Consider the following 11,856-nt stretch of genomic DNA (forward strand, 5'->3'; position numbering starts at 1 on the left):
TAAAGTGCCAGAAGTACTGAAAAAAGTAGAAAAGTGGTGCGGAACTAAGCAGTGTGGACTTTCTGCTACGCCGCCATCTTCCCGTCCAACAAATGGTTTTAATGATATTTTCCTAGTTTATATTTGCTGTATTTTTACTAGTTTATTAAAGCTACTTCACAGAAGTGTTTTATTGATAAAAGAAGGTTATTGAAATATAAATCAGGGACAACACTAATCTGTTTATTTAATTTGTTCATGTCAAACAGGAGAACGCCGTCTGCTGGTTTTCTGATGCACATCTGGATGTAGCGAACAGCGCGAGGTCAGCGCTCAAGGAGATCTGCACAACTTTGTTTTTTCTTTCATTTTTTTTTTTACTGGTGTACCACAGAGACGATTTCCCCTCATGTACTTCGCCTCATTTGGATGGATTTATGGACACGGACGTTTAGTATTAGGAGTTTTTTTGGGGACTTTTATTTTTTAAGGTGGACCGGTATTGTGGGAGGAAAAACATTTTGTGTTGTTGAAAAAATTACAAAACATTATTTTTGAATAATTGATCAAAAAGTTTTAATTTGGAAAGTTGGAAAAGAGCTAAGTTAATTTATGATAATTTATTTATCTTTGAGGACATTGAATATACTCTGATTTTTTGTTTGTTGTTGACTTACATTAAATAACTGAATGTTTGTTACAACATGTAACTTCTGAAATGGCGTGGGACAAAAGGTTCAGGTGTAATACCTCCTTTCAACCTATAGGGGGCAGCACAGACGGTTTTAGACTGTAATTTCAGTTATTAAACAAGTTTATTTTAAATTGTCAAAAATGATGCAATGACCAACAGACATGACTTTTAAAGTCACATTTACAGAGGTCAACAGCTGTTTGGTGACCCTTTAAAAATACACTTTGGTGGAGAAAAGTAAGTCGTGTTGGTCTAGTGCAGGAGTGGGCAAACTTATTGATTCATGGGACACTAAAGGTTCTAAAATTTGACAGAAGACACGGAGCAGATGAAGGCATGTTTTGGTAATCACCTCATAAGAGAAAGAAATAACATGAAATTTGTATAAAGATAGTATTTTGACTAAAAACTAATATATTTTAAAACAGAACATTTTGGAGTTTTTATTTCAGAACTATGACTTTTCTTTTTCATTTTAGTACCAACTGCACCAACGGGATGAAGTCCCAAAGAGAAAAACAAAATGCTGCGTTCATGTGCTGTGGAAATGATCAGAAAAATTCTGCCTTTGCCCACCAGTAGTCGGGACAGCCTCCAGTGGGTTAAGAAAACAGATGGAAGTCCAGAAAATACTCACATTGAGCGGCCATATTGGGGCAATTTTCTACCCTTTGAGTCACATGACGAAAACTGAGTCCCTGATTGGTTGACGCGGCCCAAGACTTCTGATTGTCTATGTATGTATGTACATTAAACTTGATGCTCCTGCCGTGCATATCTCACCCAGTGAGCATGCACTCCTTATTTATTTATCCCTGCAACATTACAATATTTAAAAAATCCTCTTTTAGCCATTGAAGGAGGTGTAGCAGCCCTACCTGAACTCATCGGTGGCTGTGAAGGACTCCTGCTCTGTGATGGAGAACACCAACAAGAAGCCCTCCCCACTGCGGAAGTAATTGTCCCGTATGGCAGCGTAGTCCTCCTGGCCCGCGGTGTCCAGGATGTCGATCTGGACCTCGTCTCCATCCAGGACCACCTTTTTCCTGTAGCTGTCCGCTTTGGTGGGTTCATAGTCTTCCACAAACTACAGATGGACAGATTTATTGAGGTCATACTCATTATCGTTTAAATCAAACATCCATCATTGTTGTTGTCTGTGAATGATGAAATAAAATGTTGGGAAAAAAATTGTTCTGATGTTGGTCAATAACAGCTTGAGGTATTTTTAAATGATTATTAATAATACAGGTAGTATTTTAAAAATGTTACAAAACTCTCCCAGAAGAACACACATCTCTATTGAGTTTGTAAGACGGCGTCCGACATCGTAGATCAGGAGTGTCAAACTCAATCGCACAAGGGGCCAAAATCCAAAACACACCTTAGGTCACGGGCCGAACAGGATAAACATTTATTGAACACTCTAAAACTAATTTTTTTACATTTTAAAAGCGTAAATATTTAACATAACTATGAACTAGATATATAGCATTACCTGTGATAGTGCTAGTGTGAATGATGTAAGCTAATTTTGGCTGCTGAAGATCATAGTGCTGATAGCTGGATGCTGAAATCGATAACTAAAAACGCTGAAGTTGATAGCCAGATAAAATTAGCTAGAGTCCAAAATAGCGTAAAAAACTGAAAAAAGTCTAAACTACCCAAAACAGCATTTAGCTGAAATCTGAAATTGATAGCTGAAAATGCTGAAGCTGATAGCCAGCTACAATATTAGCTTAATGCCAAAAAGACAAAAAAAACCCATATATATATATATATATATATATATATATATATATATATATATATATATATATATATATATATATATATATATATAAACATAGGTTAGCCAAAACAGCTAGCATGTAGCTGAAAAATAGCTTAATCTCAAAAAAGCCCCAAAAAAACTTTAAAAAGCCTAAATTAGCCATTACAGTGTAAATATTAGCCTAAAACCTAAAAAACTTGGAAAAAAAACACATAAATTAGCTAAAAGCTAACATGTAGCTGAAATATTAGCTACATTTCAAATTAGCCCCAAAAAATCTCAAATAGTCCAAAAAGTTGTCAGAATGCAAATTTTTAGAACTTTAAAACTGTAACTTTTTAACATATTATGAATAATAAAAATGCAGGAATATTATTCCAGAATAAATCAACTTAAACCTTAAATAACTTTCAATATTTTACCCTCCATAAAAATATATTTTGTCAAAATTATACAAGTTAGAAATGAGCCCAAGATAAGATCAAGACATTAATAACAATAAAATGAAATGATCTGGAGGGCCGGATTCGGCCCCCGGGCCTTGACTTTAACACACGTGTCGTAGAAGGACGTAAACAGGATGGACTCACCTCATCGTACATGAACTGCAGTGTGAGCGCCGACTTCCCCACACCTCCACTCCCCACCATGATCACCTTGTGCAGAGCCAGAGAGCTCTGGTTTTTACCTTTATTGGCTGCCATGGCGCGGTGCTGCTGTTTGTTTTACACGCCGACACATGCACGCTATCGGAGATGACCTGCGAATGACAAAAGAGGAAACATCGGCGTGGACGGTAAATAACCTCCATAAGGAGGAAGGGACAGATGGCGGTTGTTACTTAACAGCCCTCTCTGTGACCGTGGCGTTCCGTGCCAAGGCTCTAGGCTGCACTCCAACAAATCTCTCATCATAACCCCCCCCCCCCACATCCCATTAAAGTGCCAAATTGCCTACTCCTGAATCCAGGAACTTTATAAAGTTCACTATCAAAAGGTCATCGCAACTGATCAGAAGTAAGGAAGCCATCGCTCCCCGCAGCAAGGCGGCGTTTTACAGAGATGTTAAAACGGGGATCATGTACCAAACTGGTTAAAAAGGAGACATGAGGGGCGTCTGTCTGCTTCCATACAGCTCTGCCCTCACAAGATGGAGCTCAATGTCGATTGCTTTTTGACTGACTTCAGTACCTCGTCGAGCAGTTTCTCTCTGAACTTTGAACGAATTGCCAGACTTGTTCTGGCGGCCATTTTAACCTTCTTCTTGTGTCAGTGGACAAGACTTCAGGAGCGTCAGACAGCCTTCAAAACAAATCATCCTCCGTCAACAAGCCACAGGGCAAGACGGGGGAAGACGGGGCAAGACGGGGCAAGACGGGCAAGACGGGCAAGACGGGGCAAGACGAGGCAAGACGGGGCAAGACGGGACAAGACGGGGCAAGACGGGGCAAGACGGGGCAAGACGGGACAAGACGGGACAAGACGGGGCAAGACGGGGCAAGAAGGGGGAAGACGGGGCAAGAAGGGGGAAGACGAGGCAAACCAGAGCAGTTTGATCGTTGGAGGAAGCTTTTTATGGACTGAACATGGAGACAAAACGTTAAGAAAATGGAGATTTAAAACAAGTGGTGTCTAATTTATTAACTGTAAAGTTTGCTAGAAACATCAAACATTTACCAACAGCAATTCCCTGAAAACAAGAATAAACGTCTCTTTCATTTAAAGCAGGACTCTCAAACCGTTGGGGGCCCCCGAAAGGGCCAGTCTGGGCTGTATGGGGTTCTATTTGTGCCAAAAATATGTATGTTTGATCCATTGTCTATGTCTATTAAACACGTTTATTGAACATTTGTTTATGTCTCTGCACTACTAATCAATATCTTCTGCGTATCCTGTGAAACGACAGGAGCTAATGACGCTAGCTAATGTTGCTAAGGACTTTTCTGTCCACCAGATCAAACGACAATAACAAATGCAAAGTTTTAAGCATAAAGCTGAAACATCACAAAGCAAATACAAAGAAGAAGAAGTGTGAACATACAGATGATATTGCTTGGTAAGCATCGACCTTTTATATTAAGGTGGGGGCCACAAAATGACACTTGGGGGCCGCAAATGGCCCGCGTGCCCCAGTTTAAGAGTTTGGTGTTTTCTGAAAGCTTTTTTGTCTTAATTGCAGATATAATGTATGTTAGTTTGTACGTACGCACATTTTTGATCCATCTGTACAAGTTATCCAGACAACTACACGTCAACATGATGTTGTGTTAACCCTTTAACTCCTGAGGCATTGCAGGTGACGCTTTAACTCAAAATCTTTAACATACTGTAACTTTTAAACCGTTAAACACAAGCGACGTCATTCCAGTAGATTCTGAAGGAGAAAAGCGGCTCAATGAGCCGCTTTTCTCCTTCAGAATCTACTGGAATGACATCAATAGTGTTAATGGTTGAAAAGTTACAGTAGATCAAAGAACATAAAAACAGGAACTCCGGTGTTAAAGGGTCAAAAAGGCGTAGACGCAGCATAAACGCTAACATTTCAATGAAATTGGATTGAAATGTTTAATTTTTTGGCTAGTTCTGTCCTAAGAGTCAACTTGCTCACCCAGATTGCAACATAGGAGTCAAGCCTGTCTTTTCCAAATACTTGAACTCAACAGCGATCATGCAGCAGATCAGCTGAAGGCTTTAATGAGGACGACGGACAAGTCCCGGTGTGAGAATAAGCAGTTGTGTCCATGTCCGAACTGCGGCTCCAGATCCACATGTGGCTCTTTTATCTCTCCATTGAGGCTCATCGGTCAGACATAACATAAGTCATGGAGACTGCTGACCAGCCATGTCGACCGTCAGCACCTCCTCCTAAAGAAAACAAATAAACAAAGCCCACAAACTAAGACTACCAAGGTCCAACCCCAAACTAAAATAACAAAACCCAGCAGTATAAGACTGCTCAGGACAAAGAGGGAAAAAAAATAAAAATAAAAAAAAATAAAAGAACAGTTTTTTGTTTCTAGTAAGGATTACTTAATAAGCATTTATTAACTTTAGTTTAGTTAAATGTATAAATTGATGTCTGAGGTTCACATAGATGCTAAACTATGTAGGTTTTTACATCCTGTTGACCTGAAGACGTCTTGTTCGTTCAACTCTACCTCCAGAATGAACAGATTTTATATGCAAAACAAAACTTTGGTAACAAGTTTGATCTTTTATGAGTTAAAAGAACATATTAGTTTATGCTGCACAAAAAGAAAAAAAAAATCACATTTTGAGAAATGCTAGATCCTTTTCATATTTTTGCTTTTGTTTGTGCCAAAAATAGATATAATTCATATTTATTATTTTTTTTTAAAGAAGCTCATGACAGCAAATACAATTTTTCTTTAAGGCTAAATTAAGAATATGTGGCTCCTTGTAGGTTGTGATCAGTAGAAAATGAGCCCAAATGGCTCTTTTAGTCTTGAAGGTTGCTGACCCCTTACACCCTGGAGCCTGTGGGTCTGTAGCAAACACAGTTGATTCTCAAATCCGCAGCGTGTTTCATGGATGTTATTGTGGAATAAAGCCAGAAAAAACATTTGAAAGTGGTCTAAAACAATACGTTTTATAGTTGACCTCACTTATTTTCAATGACATCATTGAGAGTCTTCTGGTACTTTGCAAAAGTTTCCTTTTGTTTGACAAATAAGATTGTTATTCATGCGTACAGGAAAGTGACAAAATTTGACGAGCAAAGCAGAAAATGAAACCATTCTGTGACATCATCGGTCAGTAATATATCCCAACACTTTTCTGTGTAATCTCCAGATTTCAGACACAGCTGGTTATAAACATCCAACATCATGTTTCCCACTCTGGAGTAAATTGTCCTCATGAACAAGTTTGATCGTCTTCTTCCACTTTTGGACAAACATCTCTCTTGTTGTCAATAATTCTTGATTTTAAGCAATAGTCATTTCTGTTCTCTTCTGAATAAAAGATAGGGACAAACAAAGACAAGGATTTTCAATTCTTTTGGTTTTCCTTTTATTCAAAGGAATTTCGGAAGTCGTGGTGTGAAAACGACTCCAGTTTTTCCATCAACAAAAGCTTGTATGACAGCTGCTGATATGGAGGATGTGGCATCATGGTTCCACTCTCCTTAAACAGGAAGTGAGGGCTCTTCCTGTCATTGTTTCTGGCCAGAGGACACCCACACAAACAAACACTCAGCTGACGGGGGAACCCGACATTTGTGTGTCACTGTTTAAATAATTCACATGTAACCCACTTCCCCAAACACAGACCATGACCAATACTACAGAGGAAGAGGAATTCATGAACTAGAAGAGAGAACTGGTTCAAAACAAATGCAGACATTGCTGGACGAGTTCTGTGGAAAAACATGGCACTTTGGGTTACATGGCACCAGAAACCAGGACTGAATATTAAAGAGTGTCCCACATATGAGGCTGAACTCAGCTTGGTCTTTCTAGGGATGATGGGGAGGGAGGGGTACAGTCCATCGGACCACTTTGGCTGCTAAGCCTTTAAAAATAAATGTGCTGCGTTGTCTGCAGGACAGGAACTTCCTTCATTGGTGGTTCTGAACTCGGTCATCCTCATGTAACATTTATTCAGGGATTAAATGGAACATCACGTCTCGTTACTGCAAAACAATTTGTAACATCTTTAGGAAGGGTAACTGGATCTTCACACCACAACATGTGCAGGGTTAGCTACTTCACCCTTGTTTCCACTGAGTGGTCCGGTCCGGTAAGGAGTGGTACGGTCCGGTTAATTCTGATCTGTTTTCACTTATGTATGTTGTTTTTATGGCGCATGCGTGGTGTAGACCGCTAGCGTGTCATTGTAGTACGACAACTAGAAAAGCAACAACTATGGAGGTCATCCAGCAGCTCGTCTTCCTATTGCTTTACCTCTGGTAGATCGGATTCTCGGTACTCGGTTCATTTCCAACCAGACTGAACTTCGGTTCGCTCTGAGATTCCTAAGTCTGACTACAGAACGCTACCGGACCGAAATATCTGGACAAAAACGGCCACCGTATCCGGCAGTCACGTGATGTAAACAATGTAGGAATAATCCAACAGACGAGCCGCGGACAAATGTGAAGCACCAATTGTTGTGTTAGCAAACAGAAAAATTAATACAGCTCTCAAGTTTTACAACGTTTGTCCAACTACCACTAAAAAACGCTAAAGAAAAACGTTTGTGTCTCGTTACGCAGCTGTAACGTCATCCCAAAAGCTATCTCGTAGTTTCCAATCAGAATTATCTTACAACAAAGCCATAACATCACGAGACACAGCAACTTATTAAAATGTGGTGGGATGAATGCAGGCTCATTAAAACAACTTTTAACGTGATACATATTACTTCTCACTGTTTTCCGGACAATCCATTTGTCATAAACACTTGGCGCACCTCGTAGCTGTAGCATCCCCAGTAGCCGTCTTACAGTATTCCTACACTGTATTAAAAAAACAGTAAAAAGTGTTGAACCTGAGCGTCAAACAGATTCTCAAAATCCATCAGTGACATAAAAAAGTTGGAATAAGTGAAAAATCCTGGCAAGCATTTGCAGACCGCAGCACCGCCATCTTTCTCTTTTTTGTTTTGACCCGCCCCTGTAACTGCTGGCCAATGACTGAAGAGATCTTTAGTCACATGATTTTGTCTACAAGGTTTGGTACAAAGCAGAAATCTCCGGTAGATCCCAGTCTGAATACAGACCAAATGCAATCTTCAGGACTGGATCTGAACCAATGGACATTCCCAGCCTGAATAAACCCTCAGATCCTCACAATCAGACAGACCTGTTGCTTGTCATGAACTTTGGAAGTTAGGCTGAAGCATCCTCAGAAACAGAAAGAGGCCGTCCGCGACCTCCAACATGCAAAATTTACAGCAGAAATTTACAGTCATACAACAGAACTGTTCGTCATCCAGTTTCCTTTTTCAAGTGGATGCTGAGGGGATTTGGAAAACTCCCGGCTGCAGATCAAAACAATCCTATTCTGTTTTAATCTTAAAACATTGTTTCTCTGGAAGTGTGAAGAAGAATGCATCCTTCTGCTCAGCGTGGCTAAAACAATAAACCACAAACACGCTTGAATCAACTCAGCGATGCAGTAAATTTAAGACTAAGACTTCTGTGGCACAAGACTGGGATTTGAGACTCTGCGGTTTGTTTATTGCAACACAACAAACAATGCATAATTTAACAGCAAATCCCTCCAGGGGCCGAGCAGAAATGTGTTTGGTCTTTAGGATCCAGCATTTACAACAGCCACAGCCTATGGAGATCAGGAAATGATTTACTATTCTTAAAAGGACGCCACGCAGCAGCAAAGAAAACATTTTCAAAAAGCATCGTACGGCGAATACTAACAAGCCCCGGTTGCAGCGGGAAACAGAGAAGCCTTTGACGGAACTGGGCAATGAGACCTAAATCCTGTTTGTTAGAATCCCTCCACTTCAGCCTCAGGCGCGTTTAGGGATGGGAGTCATGGTTCCTGATTCATCTACTTTCTGTACCATATTCCATCTTCTCCACATGGAAATGTTGGTCACAGTGGACATGTGGTGCACTTCCTAATGATGTGCACAGAGTCTGAGTCAGGATCTGTGCAGAAATGGCTTCAGTGTTCCCGTCAGACAGACGGGTCTCTCTCTGGAGCTGAACAGGAGGCTCCTGTCCAGACACATCTGCATCAGCATTCAAGAATTCAGGACAAGCAGGGATGAACTCGCATTTCAGGATCCTTTAGGACACTTCTGCTGAGAGACTCGCTCCGTCCTGCCTTCAGTTAACAGGTCTGCAGAAGAAACATTTAATGTTTTTATGGTCCTAAAAGACCTGCGAGGACTGAAGGTCAACTTCAGTCTGCAATGAAATGTTTCCATGCCGAGGAGGAGCAGCGTTAGCACGATTTACAGCCAAACACTGACTTTTATTTACAAAATACACGGATAGCGGCTTGTTTTGTGAAACATTTCAGTCTAACCGTCAGTGCGTGAGAAACAAGGCTGGCCTTGACCGGAGCACCAAACAGCATCTTTACAGAGCAGATGAGTGGACCCATCAGTGGAGGGAGTGAGGAATTGTGGGTGAAGATGAAGATGTTATGGCTCACAGCTTCAGCTTCTAAGTGATGTTTATCAGTAAATTTGTCTCAGAGGGAAAAAGACATTAAAACAACTTTTAGTTTTATCAGTAGGGTTGGGCGATAAAACTATAATATATATCGCGATATAACGTTTTTCTCAACAGGGAAATGAGTCTATTGCGACAGACTTTTATTTCTTCCTCTTTAGTAAAAGTTAGTCGCCACATGGCGAGTAAATGTTTCCATCTAATTATTCATTCCTTAGTCATTTAAAAAAACTAATTGAATGATTTTCACTGCATCTGTTATGTTGAAAGGATGATAAGAAATAAATATTTAAATCTAAACACCCTACTGATGATTACACATTTCTTTTTTGAGCCGCAGAGTGTTCAAATTTGACAAATATAGTTATTTGGTTTATATCGTGATATGGAAAAAAATATATCAAGATATACAAAAATTCCATTTTATCATCCTTAAGACAAAATATCTAGATAATATAATGTAATAATTTTTCTTTATCCATTAAAAACTCATTTTCAGATTTTCTAAAAGTAGAAATAAACACTAAAATACTTTTTCAAAGTAAATAAACTCCAACAATGATAAGGTTAAATGAAATTGATTTAAAAAAATCAAACAATCGAAGCTGATAAAAGTGGAAAAGATTCGACAAGTTGAATTACCAAAACACAATAAAACACATTAAGGTTGTTTAAGGTTTAAGTTGATTTATTCTGAAATAATATTCCTGCATTTTATTATTCATAATTATGTGAAAAAATTACAGTTTGATGGTTTTAATAATTGTCATTCATCTAGCTTTTTGGACTATTTTGGTATTTACTAAGATTTTTTAGGCTACTTTGGAGTTTAGCTAATATTATAGTGTTTTCATCTATCAATTTTTAGCATCTTCAGCAGCTTCCAGCATTCACACTAGCATTATTGCATGTAATGCTATATATCTAGTTCATAATTATGTTAAAAATGTGTGGTTGTAAAGTCTTAAAAATGTAGTTTTAGAATGTTGAATAAATGTTTATCCTATTCGTCCTGTGACCTAAGGTGTGTTTTGGATTTGGGCCCCTTGTACGATTGAGTTTGACACCCCTGGGTTAAAATGTTGTTAAAGTGTTTAAGGTCTATGTAATAGTGAGAAACAAAAGAAATGAAAAAGCTGACTAAGGTGGGGAAGACTTGAGCGTTTCCTGGTTTTCCTGACCCTGCTGTGAATGTGCTGGGATCAGCATTGTTTGGAGGAGTCTTTATGACTCCAGGGACGGCTGCAATTTAACACCGGCGTCTTTAAATCCCACACATTTGAAGGGATTCCTATGATTGATCGGAATTTTCCACCAATACATCTAAATTGGTTTGGAAAAGGTGTGTTTTGCTTTACAACAGCCCTTCAGCCTCACACATACACACAACAGTGTCATCTGCAAACATGCAGCTTTTACTGTTGACATATTTGAACAAAAAACAGATTCTGCAGCTTTAATTTGCGACCTATTTTCAAGTCTGCTGATAATCAGATGCATCAAGGATGGTGGATCTGTAGAGTAGTAAAAGTGGCAGGACCTGCTGGTGTTTGTTTTAATGTGTTGGCTCATTATCTGAGCAGAAAACCGGTTTTTATGCTGACGTTCAGTCATAGCGACATGATGGCCTCGGGGTGTGTCCTAACCATCATAAGCTGCTCAGTCAGAGAAAAAGAAAAATATCCAAAACTCCAGTAAACATTAACAGACACAGAAGCAGAACGACAGCAGCAAAGCCAGACCCGGACTTTACCTAAAACCGTTATTGCCTAGCAAAGGCCGGGCAGCTCTGGAACTGAGTATACGGAACAAGTGACCCAACCCCTTCACAACGAGAACACCGATGGACACTTCATAACTAATTCGAATTTATGTTAAACCAAAAGACACAGATCAGAACGAATGACAGCTAACATGGCGAACAAACAGAACCTGACAGAAGTTTTAAAGACAGATCAGAGCGGTCATCTCCATCATGTCATCCCCACCCCCCTCGCGCCCTTCCACCCGTAACATCACGGCGCTTCTTTAAATATCGACAAACACAAAGACACTAAACCGATTCCCGTCATTAATAATGTTTCTAGGCGTCTTACCAAAAACACGCTGGATGTTCAGCCCTGAGAAGACGCTATCTTGCCGGCTGCTTCCCCGTGACTGACAGAAGCATCGGAACTACAAACCGCTACCAGCAGCAGACCCCGCCTCCCGGAAGTAAATTCAGAATAAAATACAGGAAGTGACG

At 39.7% G+C, this 11,856-nt stretch overlaps 1 protein-coding gene and 1 long non-coding RNA gene across 5 annotated transcripts in view; one reads left to right on the forward strand and one right to left on the reverse strand.

Annotated features, from left to right (window-relative positions):
* The window catches only part of LOC112154910, a 14,185-nt gene extending 12,631 nt beyond the window's left edge, over positions 1-1,554 (forward strand). For 2 of the 3 annotated variants that reach the window (XR_004949916.1, XR_002920727.2), the window contains 2 exons: positions 249-304; positions 1,153-1,554. This is a non-coding gene — a long non-coding RNA (uncharacterized LOC112154910). The remainder of the gene's footprint in view (positions 1-248; positions 305-1,152) is intronic. The other variant, XR_004949917.1, reaches the window with a different exon arrangement.
* The window catches only part of ralba (v-ral simian leukemia viral oncogene homolog Ba (ras related)), a 16,611-nt gene extending 4,764 nt beyond the window's left edge, over positions 1-11,847 (reverse strand). The window contains exons 1-3 of one of the 2 annotated variants that reach the window (XM_024286156.1): positions 11,708-11,847; positions 3,038-3,207; positions 1,552-1,760 (exon numbers count right to left, since the gene is read on the reverse strand). In XM_024286156.1, the coding sequence (XP_024141924.1) occupies positions 1,552-1,760; positions 3,038-3,151 (323 nt within the window). In that variant the 5' untranslated portion in view covers positions 3,152-3,207; positions 11,708-11,847. Of the gene's footprint in view, positions 1-1,551; positions 1,761-3,037; positions 3,211-11,707 lie in introns of those variants that run through there. The other variant, XM_024286157.2, reaches the window with a different exon arrangement.
* Between the last annotated feature and the right edge of the window lie 9 nt (positions 11,848-11,856).

This window comes from Oryzias melastigma, linkage group LG21 (genome assembly GCF_002922805.2).
Source record: "Oryzias melastigma strain HK-1 linkage group LG21, ASM292280v2, whole genome shotgun sequence".
NCBI lineage: Eukaryota > Metazoa > Chordata > Actinopteri > Beloniformes > Adrianichthyidae > Oryzias > Oryzias melastigma.